Below are 20,977 nucleotides of genomic sequence, written 5' to 3'. Positions count from 1 at the left end.
GCTGCAGGGACAGAGTGCACGCGAAAGCGTGGCTGGCTTCACTTGACTCGTACCACTGATGTGAAGATATTGTCGACGTGGCATGAAACCATATCATTTGTTGCTGACTCCCAAAGTCATCAAAATAAATTGTTTTTCGCATTCGAATTTGCTTTTTTGATTGCCCGATAATTTGTAAAATTCTGCGGCCCCTTTACTTTTAAGAAATATCAATCGGCGACTGTACTTATTTGCATAAAAGGTCAAATTTCAATACAACGAAATTTCGATTTAACAAAGCAAATTGGCAATTTTACCTACTTCGTTGTATCGAGGTTTAACTGTAACGTATTTGCACAATTCCACAACAGCAACGACAGTAACCTGCAGTTACATTACCACCCAAATATCTGAAAAAAATAACTTGGTGCCGATTCTAATGTGCGGATCAAGTAAGGAAACCCGAGTCAACGCATAATGTGTAAACGATTGTATGGAACGTACAAAGGCATACAGACATGCACACAGCTGAACCTTAGCAGCTACTAGTCACAATGAGAATCCGACAACAACTCTTTTTCGCTGTCCACTAACCACAGAAAGTCCTTTTATGTTCAATCTAATGCATTAGAAATGCCACACTTCAAGGCTTGCGTAACCACCATCAGCAGGAGGACATTCCACACACCATGAACCCACCTTGCAATGTCTCTGGACATCACTTTCTGCAAACGACCCGTTCGATGGCACTATGGCTAGCTAGCTTGCACTGAGATTTTCTTTTAAATAAGAATCGGTTTCGCTTTTGATTTTTAATCGGAATGGGTTACGACTGTAATGCGCATACAAATTTGAACACACCTTTTATTTAAATAAGGTGCATGTTAGGATGGTGCAAATACAGTACCTATACTTCTCCTACATCTACACTTCTTCATACAGGATACTTGTGAGGACAGTGTTAGCAGACTTTTATTTTCTGCACTTTTCCCATGATTTGCTGCATTCCTTAATTTTTTTCTGTATCACACTGGGTACCAGTGAGGGAGCTCACAGAACAGTGTCACTAGCGATGCTTGTGCCGATTGCTTAAAGATGACAATCAGCTGGATGCATGGTCAGATAACGATCCAACTACCACGCAAGGATGATGGCATACTGCTCCATTGTCCAGCTGCGGCTTTAGAGGGTTCCTCACCAGGCTACACAGCAAACTCCGATCCGCTTATACGCTGAAAGTCATTACGTGCCTTCTAGGAAGCGTTCTGCGGCAACAATTTTTCAGATTAGTTCATTATTAGCCGAGATAGAAATATTTCAGTGACGCAAACCCATGATTTCGGGAGGCAAGCTCCACTGCCAAGCGAGACACTCTCTCCACTTGCCCCATCTAAGCCTCCGCAAGCTAAATTCCTTCCCTGCGTTCTCCCATACCGGAGCTCGAGAAATGCGTGTCGCATAAGTCACGGGCCCCGCCTTCATGTTTTTTTTTTCTTCGCTTTCTTGTGGCACGGCGCACTTCCGCTGACGGCATTGCGCACGAGCTGTTGCGATTGTTTTGTTTCTCACAGCGCACGATTTTGTTTGCTGTGCACAAGGACATCTGACTAGGGGTGCAAGTCAGTGCTACGTGAACGCTGAGGCAGAACAAGCGGATCACAAACCATGATCATGCGCTGGACATGGTAGAAAATGGCATAGTTTTGGTGTCTGCGTGTGACTGCACAATAAGAGAACAAGCAGATGAAACGGAAGTACACATCTCTTGCTGCAGTGCGAAGTTAAACAAAAACACACAGGCATTCGGTTTGTGCAGTTTATTATTTCTCTAAACTTTATTTCGTCTATTTTAGCAATATATACAAATAAGAGCTGTTGCCTTGAAAAATTCTCGACGTCACGTGTCACCACGAGCGACGTCACAGTGCGAACACGAGTACATAGGCACACTGGCATGTGTACGTCATCCTCCGGCTAGGAGCATGGCGGCCACGAGAAGGGAAAACGCCGTTCGATTTGAAATTTCATATCTTTCTTGGTGTGTAGTGATGTAACACTTTGCAGACACGATCCTTATCACGCATTGTATGCATTGCACTTGTCAGCTCAAAATGGCCAGACCTGGTGAGGGGCCCTTTAAATAATGATACACAGGCCAGAACTACTGGTTACCTACAGGTAAACTGACCTAACAGTACACTTCCGAGGTAGAGCTGGAACCAACCAAACTGATTTTATAGGGTTTTATGATTCATGATCACGGTTTGGCTTTGAAGGATGCTCCAAACCAATTTTGATCACCTGGGCTCTCTTACGTGCCCCAAAGTACATGTGCAAAAAAGGTTTTGCAAGCTGCTCGCATCATAACACAGCCTCCTTTGGCCGAGAATCGAAACCATGACCACAATGGGTAGCTAAGGATCAACACTGGAAACAAGCAGCGGCATCAAATCTGAATCATCTCTAGCATCTCATTAAAGGGACACTAAAGGTAAATATTAAGTCAAGCTAAAGTGATAGATCAGTGCTCGAGAATCAATACAGTTGAACCCCCTTATAATGACACTGGTTTTAACAATATATTGGTTATAACAATGAGAAGCTGCTGCACTGTCGACTTTTGTATGTTTTCCATAGTGAAATAACCCGCTTACTACAATGCCCTGACGCCGCATTATCAGTTATAACAATGAAGTCTGGCTGCTGGGTGTCCAAGCTGAAAAGTAGTGAAATGCGATAGCCTTGAAAAGCAAAAAAGAAAACGAGAAATTCAAGCTGCTGTACGATGGGCTGTTGCTCCAACAGTCGCCGCATGCTCATTTTCGATCCATCTCCGTGCGGCTCTCTCCCGTCGCCCATCCATCCCTCCAAACATGAATGGGCTGCGCCCATAGCTCTATACCACGCTACCCTCCAAAACACAAATGGACCGCGCCAACTGCGTGCAAGCAGATTGCGCTGGGCCATGCTCCTGCACAAGACGCTCATTTGAGGGGTTGCCAGCCATTTGTGCGCAGGCATGAGAGAGAAAATCTCGGGGCTTTTGCTCCTTGAACATGTAAGTCTGCCTAGGCACTACGGAGGAGGTTTCTTAGTGCGTGTTGTATCCCCTAGCCATGCTGGCATTGCGGAGTGTGGTTGAGTTTGTTTACACCCTGCCGCTGGCTACCCGTGCGGTGAGGGAGTGGGCACGGGCGCCTCATTTGGTGATCGCTGTGTCTTAAGGGGCAAGGTTCTGATTGGTGTTGTATAAGTTGCGGGTTGCCTTTTTCGTTGTGACGATACATTTACAAGCACTGCTCCAGGAGGGCATGTGTAACCGGCAAACGGAGGCCTCGGGGGAGCACCTGAGCTTATAATAAAGCAGGCAGCGCAGGATCTCCAAGGCACCCAAGGGGTAGCGGGGGGATCAAAGCTGGAAGTAGGGCTGTGAGTTGGGCCGCAGAGGCCGAAGTGTGCCAGGGGCAGTTCGCAAAAAAAAAAAAAAGAAGGCATTCTGCGGTAGCGGACAGCCAATCTTATACACCCCTGACACGCTTCGGCGTTCACATCTGGTGCCTTTAACCAGCAAAGGCATAGCATTTAAGATCCGAAATTTACATATAAAGGGCGTCCCTTGGGTAATTGAAGATTTCAAGGAGAGGCCTTCGTCCTGGAGTGGACATAAAGATAATAATCTCACGACGAGTCGGTTTCGTGATGCTCATTTCGACTAAAAAAAAAAATTGGCGATCTGCAATCGCGGACAGGCGATTTTATACACCCCTGGCATGCTTCGGCCTCACCGAGAGCCAACCCGCAGACCAGCCCGGGTTTTAGCTTTGGTGTCCTGGAAGTGCCGTCAATAATGCAAAATAATGACATATTGTTACAGTTAGTAAAAAACATGATTGAATAATTATATTTACACCCAGCCGCCAACTTGAGATGCTAAGTTCAGCACTATTGCGCCCCACGACTTCTGCAACACCAGTCAGAATTTTGCCTCAGCAGGTAAGTCGGACAGACTTGCTAAGTCCTTCTAGATTTTCAATATACGTGGCCTGAGCTCTACTACAGTCGCAAGCTATGATCCGCCACAACTGACTTAGAATGAGCGCTGCAGATGCGAGACAGTCTGTCCGACACAGCGCAGTCACCACATCAGGCGTCAATGCCCGCTGCTTCACCTATTTTACCGCACCGGCAGCCAGCATTCGAGTGTAAACAAACTCAACCCCACTACGCAATGCTGGCACACCTAGGGACAGACGCCTACAACACGTGCTAAAGAAACCTCCTCCATAGCACCTAGGCAGAATCATATATTCAAGGAGCAAAAGCTTCCAGATTTTCTCTCTCCTGCCCGCCTTTACTCAAGCCTGCGCAGAAACGGCTGGCGATCCCTCAAATGAACGTTTCGCGTGCTCCCAGAAGGGTTGCAGAAGATAGTGCGCCAGCTATAGTGTACTAGAATAATGCGCATTATTCTAGTACACTATAGTGCCAGCCTTTCCTCTTTCCTCTTCCTCTTTAATTCTTAACGCCGACAGCCACGGCTTGTTACACGCGATCGGAGCGCCCAGGAAGCAGTTAAACGAGTGAACACCATCAGCAGCCAGGTGGAGGAAGGTGGTGGGGAGGGGCACTGGCCTCCCTGCTTATATAGCTTTCTCATATCATCTCTGCCATCCCCCTATTTTGATTTTTTCATGCAACCCGGTTATAACAACGGAATTTTCACGGCACTTGAATATTGTTATACGTAGGTTCGACTGTATTATCACAAACAGGGCCTTAATAATAGAGAAACTGAAGTAAATGCAGGATATGATTAGAGACTCCCCCAGGACATTCAAGCACTTGCCCAATGACGAAAGCACTCCTCACTTAAATTCTGTCACGAGTACTCAACCACTCATTGCAAAAAATATCATTGTATTGTATTAAAAGACAAAATAAAATGCTACTTATCCAGTTCTATTTCATATTTTTAGAACACATTAAAATTACCCCCGACAACGACGTGGGCAGTCGAACGGTCTCATTTTTGCTCAACTCTGCACAGCCCATGCTTTCGCATTTCGCAGTTTCGTTATCGCATTGTGCTGCGCTGGTTTTGCTGGCTTGCGAAACTCGCACAAACTGAATATGTTTCAGACATGAAATTTCAAACCGAACGGCGTTTTCCTTTCTCGTGGTCGCCATGCTCCTAGCCGGAGGATGGCGTACACATGCCAGTGCGCCTATATACACGTGTTGGCACTGTGACATTGCTTGTGGTGACACGTGACTTCGAGGATTCTTCAAGACAACACCTGTTATTTGTATAATCTATTGCTAGAATATACGAAATAAAGTTTAGAGAAATAATAAAACGCACAAACGGAATGTCTGTGGGTTTTTGTTTTACTTCGCACCGCAGCAAGAGATGTGTACTTTCGTTTCATCTGCTTGTTCTCTTGTTGTGCAGTCACGCGCGTAGACACCGAAACTATGCCATTTTCTACCATGTCCAGCGCATGATCATGCTTTGTGATCCGCTTGTTCTGCCTCAGCGTTCACGTAGCACTGACTTACACCCCTAGTCAGATGTCCTCATGCACAGCACGCGCCGTTTTACTTACCGACGGTAACAAAGGGTGGTGATAGCAATGTCACCACTCCCCCGGTTGGGTGGCGGGAGATTTGAATTTCAATAAAGGTATTCGGATCCTTTAGGTGCAATTTTCTCATAAACTAAGTCTTTTCTTGGCGTGAAACAGGCGTTGCGGGGTTTCTGGAATGGTATTTAAACAGTCCACGTCTAATTATTTATTATTTGCCTTTAGTGTACATTTAAAGCTTGTTTCTCTCTCTCTCAAATCTGAACAGCATTCTGCTGTGTGGAGACTTTTCCCACTGTTGCAGCTTTCCTCTCTCTCACTTGGCTTTTGTGGGCGAAGCCCAACGATGGTAGCTGGTGCAACTTCACAAAATCAGGGCTTGTAATTCTTAGCCTTTCTTTTTGCAGTTCAACATTGTTGCAAGAAACAGTGCTCAAATCATGCTTCCTGCCAGTGTTGTTTCCTGTTCTTTTTGAAATTTTGCTGTCGAATGTTTCTACATGGCAGGATGAAAATACAAACAGGTATTTTTCCATGCAAACAGTCGCCTTTCGTTGAAACGACATTTAAGAGTTGTCGACACGTGGAAGCACATCCTTTATGGATTATTTTCCTTCGATTCCATTCACTTCTCATCACCCATCACAGCAAGTGGTCCCTATACTGGTGATTTATGCCAGCCAATGAGGATACGTTAAAGAAAATATAAAAACAATTAAAGGATCATTACGTGAGACGGCACATAGCACCTATGGCATGAGTAATCTTGGCAGTATGGTCTAATGATTAAGACATCACCATTCCAACTGGAAGAGCTCCTACAGCTGATACCATAACTATATCGAACCTCCAATAACCAAGCCAAAACTGTACCCGTCCCAAAACGCTCTGCCAGTAATGGCAAAGATTAATCCTGTTGGCTACACTTTCTTTTGCATTGCTTGCTGCAAACAAACCACACTCCTGAGCTCATTTCACTGTGTGCAGTTGAATTAAGCCACTCATACTTAACAATGTGCGGCTTATACTTGTTTCATCATCACGTCTTTTGATAATTAAACTTGCTCGCGTGTTGAGAGGAAGGTGCCTTTTCACAGCAAGTCTCATACAAAATGGTGAAGTGAGTTAGTTGGTTCATTCTTTGAGGATTGCAGCTACAATCCTCAAAGTCTCATTCATTTCTTGCAATCATGCACAGTAGCACAACAGTGAATAATAGCAACCTTCACAAAATATGTTGCACACATGCAACATATCTTGTAAAAGTTGCTATGTGCAAGGTTATGGTATAATACAGAATACTATCTTGTACAGATCTTCCTATTAAGCATATTAGAATGAAGCCTATTTTCTTCCACATGAGAAACATCACCATGGACAAAGCTTGTACGTTTCCCAGCCTTTTGAGGGATAAGAGAGAGTCCGCTGGAGTAATGGCTATGGGGTGCCCACCTGGATAGGACCGATAGGCACCAGGCGAGTTGTCCAAGATGAAAATGCTTGACAGATCTTGTGTGATGGCGGAGAGATCTTTGGTGTAGCTCCCATAATCAAGCGTACAGTGCTGGAGAAAGCAAATGGGGGGGGGGGAAATGACCCACATTGTTTCAAAAATATCACAAAACATACGGCTCAAATGTCTTACTCTGTTCAAAAAGGGATACACCCCCTGACACCTCATTTTTTCACCAGACTACAGAACTACTCCCGACAACTGTGCTTACTGAAAGAACATTCCAGTTGTGACTATGTCGCATCTTGTATACATTAATAAAAAGACATTTAAATTTAACTCTTTCACTACCGCGCCTATTCAAATCGATCAATTTGATCGACGCATTTCAAGTTCAAAATCTCGCGCTCTCGCGCGGCTTGCGAGTGCCTAGCACCATCTACCTTAGAAAGTGGCAAACACACAACGTGATCCGCTATTGTTTTGTTAGTTTTTGCTTTCCGGTGCGTCTCCTCGCGCCGCAAAAAGTTTCGGATTGTCAGGCGAGCGCGTCGATCATGGCGTTGTCATCGCGTGCAGACGCTCCTAAAGGACGTGTTTCTCGCCAATGGAGCGCTTCTGTAGCTGATTTTGAGGATGAAATCAGTAGTAGTGAGCCTGAAGAAGATGTGGACAAATCAGAGTTCAGCACCAAGGACGAGGATGCATCAAATCAAGCCTGAACATCCAGCAAGTAGGTGGCGGCTCTCTGTGCGGCGCACACTTCGATTACTAATCATAGTTATGGGCGGTGTAGCATGTACTCACAGCTGTATTATGTATTTTCAGGGCCTCAACGTCATACAGACATGATTCCTTGCCAGCAGCTGTAAAGTGCATACAGTTTCTTCAGAGAAGAAAGCTGGGGGTCAAAGTAGGCGGCGCGCTCCGGAGTACTGCACGACACTTCATACGGGCCATCGATATCTTCCAACTATTTTTCACTGCAGAGCTAATCAACGTTATCTGCGAAAACGCAAACTAATATGCATGGACGCATATTTTAGAGACGCAGACCTACGCAGAAAAGGACAGCTCATGGAAACATTTCAGTCCCCGTGAAGTAATGCAATGCATCAAAATTCTGATCTACATGGGAATTGTGGAACTGCCTCGCCTCCATCTAGTATACTGGAATACCTCAGAGTTATTTTCGGGTCTCATTCCTCCAAAGATTATGCCCAGAAGCAGATTTTTTTTCCCCTTGTTTTCCTCAGTGTCTTGGACCCGGAGAAGACTGACCCTGTCCGCGATGGGAAGCTGCACAGGATCGCACATATACTGCAGCATATAAATGATGTCAGGTCAGCTTTTTCTGCCATACCGAAATTTGTGCGTGGACGAACGAATGGTTAAATCATAAGGACAATTGGGAATTCGGCAGTATATGCGTGACAAGGGGGTCAAATGGGGGTATAAGTTATGGGTCCTCGCTGACTCAAGGACAGGCTACGCTGTTCAATTCAGTCAGAAACACCCAGCTCAAAGGGACTGGCTTATGAGGTTGTAACCCGCCTGTGTGATGCATATTTGAATCAAGGCTACATCATCTACCTTGACAACTTCTACACATCCACCTCCCTCTTTGAACCTCTTGAAAGGAAAACTCTCTCTTGCGGAACAACACGCAAAGATCGTCGTAGATTTCCCTCCCAGTTGACAGACTCCACTTTGAAGAAAAGAGCAACTCGAGGTGACATTCGCTGGCTGTGGTGCCGTGCTGTGCTGTACTTGCAGTGGAAAGACAAGCATGCTGTAAACATGATAAGCACAGCACACACTGCCAACAATCACGTCACTGCAATGCGAAAAGTGAAGAGAGGAGACCCATGGACAAAGCTCCCCATTAGGAAGCCGCTTTTGATAGAAGACTACAATAAGGGCATGCTTGGTGTTGACAAGTCCAATCAACTTATTGCTTCCTATAATGTCTTGATGAAGTGTGTCAGGTGGTGGAAGACACTGTTCTTCCACTGCATTGACATTGCCGTTGTCAACAGCTTCATCATTTTCCAAGAACACAGGGCACATCATCCTGAGATAGAGGAGCTCTCTAGAAAGACTGGCTTTGGCCAGCTTGCATTTCGAATTGAGCTGGTAAACCAGATTTTTGGAATGGATGACAGACATAGTCACCCTCACCTCTTCCAAAGAAGTGTGCACAAGCCCCAGCTGCAAAAAAAGTGCCCTAACTGCAAGCTCTGCTACAAGAAAAACAAAGTAGAGATGAAGACGGCAGTTTTTTGTGAGCTGTGCGGTACGTATCTGTGTTTAATCCCGACAGGGGACTGCTTTGGAGAATGGCACGGCACTCAACCATGCTAACTCTTTTTTTTTTTTTGAGGAAAGAACAGTTTTCCGGAAAACTTTCTGAAACTTGTGTCATCTGTTTAGGACGTAATAGGCTACAATATGTATATCTTCAAATTTTTTCACTACTGATATTTTTAAAGTTGTGCACCTTTTTCAAGCAGAACAATATCCTCACTGTATAAATTTTTACACTATAAACATTTTTTCATTAATTTGTGTAATAAATATATATGCAACATTTATGTTATTGAGTAGGAAATTCTCCTAGCTACAGTTTAGTACCAAACAATGTAAATAAGGCATTAGTGCCTAGCCACCAAAAAATATTTCCTTCCACCTAGTAAAAACTTTTTCCCATGGTAGCGAAAGAGTTAAGAGTGTTCTACTTGATTCAGAGTTAACATTTAAAGAAGCAAAATTTTTGGCTCATTTCTATCGTTTACTGTGTATCCGAACTGTCAACGCTGTAATTAGGCTATGGAGAGCACAACAGACAATTAACTTCCCTACCCTTTAATCCAGCCAGTTCAAAATGTGCTCCAAGTGCAGCCTCGCTTCGGACGTGAAAAAGGAGACTGATCACATGATCAAAATGAGTTGTGGTGGTCTCGTACTGCCAGACACAACAAACACACCCACACACACACACGCTATGGCAGTGCTGCCAAAATTCGAATCTGTTCAGCACGGAATGAAAGAGCATGTGTCTCTTGTGTTTCCTGGAGAAGTGACCAAATGGAAGGTTGGCAGCTTTCGGTGACACGATCATTGTATGCCCTTCAACCATGGCCCTGAGCTGACTGGTGTTTGTGATACCAGGTAAACCACTTTCAGTGAAGCGATCAGGGGTGGAAGAGCCCAAAGTCATTTTGCAGCAGTTTCTGGAGCAGGTAAAATTTAATTTTGGAGCGAGTACCTTGGGGCAGACGAATTCTGATTTTGGAATAGTTTAGAGCAGGGTGTCAGAAACCAGAACCGAATGAAAAAAAAAAAAAACTTTATTTTGCGTGAACCGAAATATTACTTTTTTTTCCCACTGTGAAATGAAAACAAAAACAAAAAATTCACATTAGGCTGGCCGTTTCCTCTGGAGCTTTTCATACATGCATTGCCTGCACCTGTGGATGAACCTGCACCTGCCTCATTTGTAAATGCACATGGGCTTGCTGTCAATCTAGAAGCAGCAGCACCTTTATTACGGTTTTCAATGTGGCTCATCGAGAGGCAGGCATTTTAATACACTTGCATGCATTTGAATTTGGTGAGCATAAAATAACTCTCCAGTGGTGGGAAACAAGTTCAAGCTGGTTCAAGCTGATTCAAATTGTTATTTTTCCACTCTGGAGTTGAACAGGAAATGAAGTTTTCATTGAACTGAAAAGAATTTTTTTTTTTTTTGAAATTTCAGTTCAACATTCTGATCAGTAGCAGATAAAATTTATTAATGGTGCATAATTATTACCGTTGGAGCAGAAACAGTCATCATGATTGTTATATATTAAAGATTTAAATATAGCACAGCATATTCATAGATACATGACAGAACACAACTGATTACAGGCAGCATAATAAGCAAAAGTTTATTGTTTGGATAAACCAGACATGTCTTCTCATCCCGGCAATGGCACCAAACTCTCATTAATTTAGAAATATTTGACCCTGCAACAGTCCATCCATTCTGACGCCTCACGAAGTATGCGGAGCACCACAAATGTGCGACACGAAAGAGCGAAAGCAGCACTGGCATGGAACCGAAATATAGCGATGAAGTCCACATCACCGTAGTCATCAACAGGACCCATACGTGAATAAGCAGACCTGCATGATCGGATTAATTTGCAGTGTTTGCGACGAGCAATGTTTGTGACAAACAGTGCTTACGTTTTGATTTTGTGGAAGGTGTGCGAAGTACAAACCATAGTGAGAAAGCCGTTGAGAATGAAAAGCAATTCTACAGCAGCCCACACACTAGCCCCAAACCTACCAGATACATTGTGATGGACGATTAGCTGCCGGCAAGCTTGCTGGTGACAAAATAATTGGGACGTTCGCATGGCAGTGAAAAGCACTACCACTCAGATGAAGGCGCGCATGCTTGCAAGTCAACGTTAAATTTCGTCTGCATGCAGACTTAACAAGGTTCAGCATAATTAATACCCCGAACTAGACATTTATCCTAAGATAATTTTGTCGTAATGACGGAAGAAGCACTGCAAGCCGCTGTTTTCTGCCTAGCCCTAACATGCGCTCGTGGAGTAGATAGCAGTTAGACGGGCTAGACGGTTGCTGGGTTCGCGTTTCCAGCACGTACGCTTTGCACTGGTAATCCAGTGGTGGCAAGTGCAACGAGCTGAGGGAGAAGGAACTCCTTCGAATACGCTCTCCTAACAAGTTGAACAGCCTCGTAAAGAAAGGACCGCACACGCTACCACGGAGGCCGTGATCTTACGCGACTTCCATGACTATAAACATAATGCCTAGCACCGCGCTGTGCTGGCGATCACGAGGTGGCCATGATACCTAACGGTATTTTCGAGACACCTGCCACCAAAGCTGTTATAGCCTAGTGTGGTGCAATTTCGGCAATTTTTTTTCCACTTCTGGCACAATGCGGCATCAGTATCAAAATTCGCGCAGGAGTCCCACCCCATGCGTGATGAGTTTCCTCTTTCACGTCTAAAGCCGCACTACACACTAGACAAGCACTTTGAACGGGTTGTATAAAAGATGCTGCAATTAATTATTTGTGCCATTCATGAGGAATTGAGGCTTTGTACTGGAATTGTCGAGTCGACAGCTGTCTTTAATGAAGCATGATATAAAAATTGTGTGTCAGTACTCCTTTAATCTGTCATGTTCACTTACAGGGGGCTGCAGGGCTAAAATCACAATTTTGGCCAGAAATATGCAGTTTCTAAATTTTGTTTGTTTTGGATGTCTAAGCACATAAAGAAGCTCCTTGCCAAGTTTGGTTATTACCTGAGTGATAGAAGAATAGAAAATTAGCATTCTTTACCCTGCAGTTGTATGTGTTCTGGCACGTTTTGAGATCTTCGGATCAATTTTACTGAGTGCACTCTTTGGCCAATTTAGGAAAACTATCGTTCTGAGACTGCAAAGGCGAAAACTATAAGATTGTTTTTAGGCTAAAATTTGTGGGGAGCAAGACAATGCACATCCTGAATTTCTAAATTGCGCCTATCAAGACAAAAGTATAAATTTCTGAATCAAAATAAAAGAAAGAAAGAAAAGAAGAAAAAAGCTTTTAGGTGATGCGATTTCTACAGAAGAAGGCGTAAAATTGCAAGCAGCTGCTCCTATCCTGTGATATGGGGCATCCAGAAGATTGACTGGATGCCCCATATGAAGGGTTTGACTGTATTTAGAAAAATTGATTTTGCATTAGAATATTTAAAATGAGTTTTCCTAAGGGGATACACTCATTTGCTTAATGTGACATGCATAACTTTTTTATTCCTATTTGTGCTAGGGCAATCAAATTCATTACATGTTCTAACGACAAGAAGACAAAGCCTCAGGCCAAATTTAGCTCAAACTGGCATGTTGGTCCAAAAGTTTACCTTTCAGCCCCACATGGCTCCCAGAGAGGAATTTAAAAGCTGCATGAACAATATTGTGCATGCAACAGTACAGCACATTTATACAATAAAAAAAATTGCAGGGAGCACACTGTTAAGAGAGCCTAAGTTGCTTTTGATTATTTTAGGCGTGTGCAGTGATTTTGGAGTTGCGTTGCTAAGCCCACGGGCACGGGATCAAATCCTGGCCGCCGGCAGCTGCATTTCGATGGGGTTGAAATGCAAAAACCATGTACTGCGCACTGGGTGCATGATAAGGAACCCCAGGTGGCCAAAATTAATCCTGAATCTCCCACCATCAAGTGCCCCAGTATCATATTGTGATTTCAGCAAATAAAATCCCAGAATGTAAACTTTAATTATTTAGCTCTACAATTCTGAGTAGTTTTGATTTTTCAAGTGAAGGTTCCTTTGCAGAGTAGGATGGTTTGGTGTTGCAGTAATTGGACAGTGAAGAGGAGCAGGCAATGTGGGAGGAGTGTGGCTGATTGCGGAGAGGCAGCTGTGGGAAGGATGAGGAGGACGGTACTATGTGCAGAGTAGGGTGCCAACTAATTGGTAGTGTCATTGATGTCAGCCCTAGTGCGGTGAACGCACACCTGCGCTCCGTTGCAGCAGAAGGAATGCATCCCACTGGTGCTCTGGGTTGGCTGACATGTGCAACCCTAGAGAGAGCGCTCCAAATAAAATGGCCCATTGGTCGGAGAAGAGTGAAGCAGCATGTGAAAGTTGCTTTAGCCGAGAGACAGGTCAACGGCTTGCAGACAGTCGAATAATGAGAAGCTACACTTGTTTAGACACTTACTTAACGTGATTTTCGTAATATTTTTGTATTATTTTTGGTTGTGTTGGCTGCCGCATTCACTGGCCACCAACAGTGGTGACACCTGCATGGCCATTTCATGCACCTGCTGCACGGTGGCCTACCAGAACAGCATTTCATCCATTTATCACATTCTCTGTACTGTTAGTAAGAATATTCACACCTCCTGGACCACAATGGAGACCTGCACCGAGGCCCCGTGTGGTGAACAATGCTGCACCACACCGCATTTCTTTTCCTTGAAAGGTTTGCAAGGCAATGCCCTTTGATACCACACAAGTCGCATGCCTTTCTTAAAATGTGCTGCCCCCCTCTCTTAAGATGAATCCTCAGACAAGCTGGATAGCTTTAAGCACCTTTATTTATTTTTTCATAGACTCAGCACACTTCCGTTATGCTGTGCTTCTAGTTGTCTGATTGATTAGTCAAAAAGCAACACTGGGGCTCTAAGAGATGCTCTAGTGGAGAGCTACTGATTAATTTTTGTCAGCTGGGGCTCTTTGGTGAGCACCTAATTAAAGCACATAAACATTTTCACATTCTGTCTCGTCAGAACGTGGCCACGGCATCCAAGAATCGAACATATCGACTTTATGCTTGGCAGCAGAATGCCATAGCCGCCGGCCACCGTGGTGGGTTTTGAGATTTTTTGCAAGACCACCAGATATTCATTCATCTTTCAACAAAAATCACGTGCAGCAGCTGGCCAGTGAAACAGCACAAACACCAGCAACAAAAGTGACTAAAAATTTGCACACAGTTACAAAAAGAAAAGAAAAACATCTACGACTTTGCAAGCATGTTGCCATTTAGACTGTGAAAATTGCATTACATGGCCTTCTTGCAATTTTTACACATCATGTAGGCAATAAGCAATAGCAGAAAAGAAAGGGAGAGAGAAGAATGGACAAAGCACTAACTTGTCGATAGTAGCGCTTCCTGAGAATTCCCCGGTTGTTGTCAAGCTTGTCGGCCACGGCAGCACCGTAGATCTCCATGCTGGCTGTGAACACAACCAGCTCGTACCACTGGCTTACCTGCATTGCATGCAATGACCCCAGGATTAGTCTGAACCCAGCAACAGTACACAAAGTCAACTAGACCTCTACTAAAACATTGGCCTAAAGGTCCTTTTACTATGCGAGAGTCTGCTCTTAACAGAATCAATAACAAAACATAACACAGTAGCCTCAACAGCCTCGCAACTCTATTCAGTGTGGAAACATTCCTAGAACAACGAAGACGCTACTACCATCAGTTACAACACAGTGCAGCTTAATATCACATTCTGGGGCTTAATGTAATTAAACATCAGTGCAGATTTCATGCGTTGCTTAAAGGAGAAGTGACACGACAAGTTTGAGAAAAGCTGTCAACATTTACAATTCATCAAATAAATCAATAAAAGAAATATGGCAGTTTCGACTTGGTCAATCATTTTACCTCAAATGATGGTCCAAGCCTTCTAAATCGCAGAAACAATACTGGCAAGTGTCAGGGCACCTTAAGTAGTTAACTGTATTAAGTGTTTCCACAAAACCAGTTTTGGTACTTGGGAGGTGGACGTGCTATGACATTATGATATGTTGGCTTGCTCTGTTCTGGAGCAAGCCAGCATACCAGGCAGCTGACACATGCTCAGCACACTTCTCAGTTTTTTCATTATGAGGGAAGTCAGTAAATTTTACTTGAGTCGTGACGTTGCAATAATGCCAACGATGACAGGTAAGCGATTTGAGACAAACACTTAGTATCAAAGTAAGATACTTTAGAAGTGGTTTTCAAACGTCACACTCGCCGAGTCTCACCCTTTTTACACGCCAGAAGCATGTGCTGGAGTTCCTATGAATTCAAAGTTACCATAAATTCAAAGCAGCATCCTTTACGGACGCTTTGCTGAACCTAAAATGAAGCCTGCATTCAAACTTCAACTGCCAGAATTACCCACTTAAATGCCGACCTCAAATGTGTGAAGCAGCCTCATCCCCAACACCCCAACCACTTTCATTAATACAAAACAAAAAAGAGAAAGAAAGCATATACTTCTTGTTCTTCATGCTCTCCTTGGCTTTTGTACATATTCAGGATAGAGACTGATCCATTATTCCTTTAATAATTGATTAATGCTTTGATAACAGCTCATTTTTAAAATTGTGATTAATTACTCAAGATCACATGAGCAATTCTTCAAGCACTGGCATCTCTGCGCTTGCTCAGCCACAAGGAAAGAAACCAAAGATTGAGCTGCAACGTTCCAAATAAGGCAGCGGCTGCGTATGTGTCTCGGAAGTTGCAGCAAGTGCTGCCCACACGCGCTGCATGTCATGCCAGCTCACTGCACCCTCACACCATCACTGCAGCTGGACTCATCGCTGTGTCTATGAAAGTTTCACCAGACATACATCCACTCAAGCAAGGTGTCGCTGACGTAATATTAAAGGCAACTGTCTTTTCAAACAGTGTGATTTGGTTTCACTTTGAAGTTTAACCATAAAAATATTAGGTCGTGTACATGAATGTACAGCCCATGCCTTGGCTGACCCCCACTCATTGATTGATTGATTGATTGATTGATTGATTGATTGTCCAAAGGCAACACAGGGACTGCAGAGATACCTTAGTGGTGGGGGGAGCTTTGGGTTACTTCTGACAGGCGTGTTCAAGGGACACTAAAGCGAAACACTGAACCAGTTTAGATTCATAAAGTGTCCTCAAACAATTCTCTTTTAGTTTACTTCATGGTTGTAGGTTGATTATTAGAAGAGAAAGTAACGGTGAAAGCTTCATTCTTGAATTTGGCTCCAAGGCCTCAGAGCGATACATCATTTTGATGTTATGGTGTGCAAGGTATATTTTATTTCCGCATTTTAGCCGTTGTGGTTTCTTGAAATTCCTTGAAAGCTTTAGTTCAGTCCTTAGCACTTCTAGAATACAATGTGGTCCATTTATTTTACCATCAGAAATTTAACTAGGCCCGAATGGATGGCGGCAAAATCCACGTCACGGCGAGCTGGAGCAGAAAATTTCAAGGCGGCATTACCACCACTCTCTGTCTTGCACCTGTTTTTTTTTTATTACCAAGCGTCTTCTCGCGGTAAGAGCGCTTTTCTTGGTATTGTGGAAGGGTAATTTATTAACACCAAATCGTTTTCCTCTTTAGCGTCCCTTAAATCTTGAGTACACAGTTGTTTTATGCATTACGCCTTATTCGGAATACAGGCACCGCAGTCAGAAATCAAACCCACAACCTCATCCCCAGCTGCGAAATGCCATAACCACTGAGCCATCACCCTAGGGGGTTGACTCCCACAGTTCAGTTCTTGCTTCCTGAATGGACCTTAATGAGGGCAAGCATGCTAAACCTGGAGTAATTTGAACTGCAGCAGTATTAAGTGCAAAGCCAGCCTGACGCCTCGAGTTGTCAAATTACAGTAGGACCTCGTTGGTACAATCTCGTTATGTACGATTTCCCGGCGCCAGCATACGCATGACTGAGAACACAAAAAAATGACCCGACACAGTTACGCTTATTTTTTACCTGTTCATAGATTCATTGGGAAACACTGTTTTGACACCAGTGTTCGCCAAAGTGCGATAGTATGATATGTTTTTGTTACGATACGTATGATGCTTGTCAGAAGTGGGGGGGGGGGGGGGGTCATGTCAGAACTTCCTGTCAAATGCCCTGCTCGACAAAGCTGCTGACCCAGACCGAATTCGAGGAATGCAAACTAAGCTTGCTGAAGCTGCAAAAACAACAATGTGCCATCTTGGGACACTCGGGGGCTTACCAACTCGTTTCGCATCAGTGTCTTGCAACACTTTGAAATGCGGAGATGTCTACTACAGTTGAGTCTGACAAAATTTTTAGTGAATTCGGATCGTACATTATCCCAGCTGGTATGCTTCTTTTCACATTTTTTGTTCGTTTATTTTGTTTTTCAAAATGCATGAACGAGGTTCTACTTTATTTGACTTTATTTTGTGATCTGCCAGCCTCCTGGTTAGCTCAAGTGGTACAGCAAGGTTCCCCAATGTCACCAAAGGCATTGGTCTCAGGCTCTATGCCTGACCAAGACAGATATTTCTTCAACTGCAAAGCTTTCTACTTGAGAAACTAGTAACAATTTTTTTAGTAGCTCTGTGCTGCTGATCGGTGGATGAAGATGTTTGCCTTTCAGGGCCTTTCATCACCTTGCAGACTTCTGCAGTATTCATTTGCCACTCTAACTCTATGCCCCTACCCATGGCAGCTGCCAGCCTGCTTCCTTTTCATTTCTCCTTCGTGTTTTGTCTCTAAACCTAATATAATAGTCATCTATGAACTTCGCAATCTTTATTTTTTTGTAAGTGCAGCTCCAGGCGAAAAACAAGGTTCCATCAGCCCAGCTCACACTTACAACATCGAGGAAGTAGTCAACGTGTGGGCGCTTGTGAACGAAGAAACGAACTGGATGACGATCTATTGTGACCTGAAAAGAGAAAAAAATAACATGGAAACAAACACGAAAAATAGTAATGAGCGTGCTAAGTGTAAAAGGAATTCACTGCACATAAATAAGCCAAGCCATCATTGGCTTGCGGAGCCAGGACATGTGAAGCAATTTACATGCACTAATATACAAGTACTTTAGGAAAATTCTGTTGGCCTTCTGTAATGTGCAAAAAGTGTGCATGTCTTGGGCTTGTATAAGAATGACACTTTCCTTCATTTATTTATTCTTATATTATAGCTGCAATAGCATGCATTTTCTCAGAATATTGTTCCTGGTGTTGCTTGTAAAAGTCAAGTTTTAATGACCAGGGGAAATGAATAGAATGCGTTGTAGCCTCATTGGCAATGTGAAAGTACCTTTAGCATGTTAGGCACCCACACACCACAATGCAGCTGTATGACCGACACAGCACATGAATTTTCCCCTCTTATTTGTGCTCTTAAAACACTTGGAAGAAAATTCATGCAGCCTCATCCAGTTCTGAGTAATGATGTCAGACAGTTATAGCATGAATGTATACCATTTAAGGAATGCCGGAATACCTAAGACGGATGCTATATTTGTCTTGGTAAAAAATCAACTGCATGTCCAACTTCTACTTTGTTTAGGAGCTTTGAACCCTTAAAGAGCGGTTGCTTGTTTGACTTGGGGTTCGTGTTAGGATCGAGGCAAATATTGCCAAATGAATCAGCAGCGTGTTTCTGAGTTTTTTATGCCCCCTTTTTTAATTCGACCCACCTGATAATTGGAACACTTTCATCAGTCTTGTCAGGCTTGACTTAGAGGGCCCCTCACCAGGTCTGGCCATTTTGAGCAGACAAGCGCAGAGCAAACAATGCGCGCCAACCATCGAGTTCGCAAAGAATTACATCGCTACGCACCGTGGAAAGGTTCGACATTTCAACCCGAACGCCATTTTCCCTTCTCCTCGCGGCCGCTGCACTCCAAGCCGGACGATGGCGTACTCGCGTCCCTGCGCATACGTACTCAGGCCTGCAGTGTGACATCGCTCGTGGTGACACGTGACTTCGGATAATTATTCAAGGCAACATCTGTTATCTGTGCGATCTGTTGCTTTAAATGACAAATTGAAGTTTAGAGAAACGATAAAACACACAAATGGAATGTCTGCATGTTTTTTGTTTTACTTCGCACCGAAGCAAGAGAAATGTACTTCCGCTTTGTCTGCTTGTTCGCACGGTCGTGCAGCCACGTGCGCAAGTACCGAAACTATGCCATTTTCTATCGTGTTCCAGCGCGTGATCATGCTCTGCGATTCGCTTGTCACTGCCTCAATATTCGTGTGGCACTGAAATATACCCGTAGTCATGTGTCCTTGAGCACAGTGCGCAAAATCGTGCGCTGCGCAAAAGCAAACAATCACAACATTTCGTGCACAGCAGCGGAAAAAAAAGGTGAGTAAAAAAAAACATGAAGGCCTGTGATGTATGCGACACACGTTTCTTGAGGTCCGGTATGGGAGAACACAGGGAAGGAATTTCGCTTGCGGAGACTAGACGAGGCGAGTGGAGAGAGTGTCTTGCTGTGCAGTGGAGCTGGCCTCCTGAAATTATGGGTTTGCGGCACTGAAATATTTCTATCTCTGCTATTAATGAGCCGATCTGAAGAATTTTTGCCGCAGAACGCTCCATAGAGGACACGTAACTACTTTCAGTGTATAACCAAAATTTGCTATGGGGCCTGGTGAGGGGCCCTTTAATGGAACTTTACAGTATTCGCATAGATGCTCGCACAAACCAGCTCTGAGAGTCACCTAAATATTGCGCTTCTCAACCTTCCTAGTTAGCAATGTCCAACATTCTCTTATTCAAATCGTTCTGAAGTCTACCGAGTGTGCCTAGCTCAGCGCTAAAATCAAAGCAAACGTTAAACTAAATGATTAGTAAAAACATGGGAAAGGGCTAGATACGAACAAAAATTCAAACGCTTACGTCATGTGCACATTTTGGCAGGCCCTGTGCAATGCAGTTAAACAAGGCCACAATGATGAAATGTTGACACAGAGGAACACATAACGTAATGATTGTGAGGATTTTAGCCACATTTTATGCTTACATACACAGTAAAGATAAGTAAACCAAAGAAGCAGAATGCATCCTGAGAAATGTCATTTAAACCTTGAGACTAGAGCGACACACAGGCATGGAGAAAAAAAAAAAAAAAAAAAACTTCAGAGGGAGCATCACGTGATGATGATCTTAAAGTTTAGTCATAGAATTTTTCTTTTTTTTAATAATAGAAAGGACTCATGGAAAAAGCGCCCGAGCACATCATTGCTCGTGAGATGGCAAGTGGTCAGTCATTTCTAGCCACTCAAGGCGACTGCGGTGAGTTCATCGTCTACTTGTCAGCTGTGCCACTCAAAAGTTGCAATGCGCAAAAGGAGTTAATCATGGGGAAGCTGCAGAGCAAGTGGAGCCATTGCAACAAGGACAATGTTTCCAGGTATCGAGGCCAATAACTAAAGGCCTCAAATGTAGCAAGCAGTTCGAACAGGGTGGAGAAAGAGGCGGCAACTACGGCGGCGGCAGGTACTCAAACCTACCATGGTCCAAACAATGTGATATGTCCGAAAACACTGCACAGCAATCTTCTCGCAAGATTCACTGTGCCATGTGCATATTGGACAAGTGAAAGCAGGAAGAGAACAGCACCTTGTGAAGGCTGAT

The 20,977-nt window shown here is 43.8% G+C and overlaps 1 protein-coding gene across 2 annotated transcripts in view; it reads right to left on the bottom strand.

Moving 5' to 3' along the window:
- The window catches only part of Dd (CTD nuclear envelope phosphatase 1-like protein dullard), a 36,878-nt gene that overhangs the window by 3,206 nt on the left and 12,695 nt on the right, over positions 1-20,977 (bottom strand). For both annotated transcript variants that reach the window (XM_075685331.1, XM_075685332.1), the window contains exons 4-6: positions 18,192-18,263; positions 14,712-14,828; positions 7,017-7,128 (exon numbers count right to left, since the gene is read on the bottom strand). In XM_075685331.1, the coding sequence (XP_075541446.1) occupies positions 7,017-7,128; positions 14,712-14,828; positions 18,192-18,263 (301 nt within the window). The remainder of the gene's footprint in view (positions 1-7,016; positions 7,129-14,711; positions 14,829-18,191; positions 18,264-20,977) is intronic.

Source organism: Dermacentor variabilis, chromosome 3 (genome assembly GCF_050947875.1).
Source record: "Dermacentor variabilis isolate Ectoservices chromosome 3, ASM5094787v1, whole genome shotgun sequence".
Classification (NCBI taxonomy): Eukaryota; Metazoa; Arthropoda; class Arachnida; order Ixodida; family Ixodidae; genus Dermacentor; species Dermacentor variabilis.
This window is presented reverse-complemented; position numbering and strand designations above follow the sequence as displayed.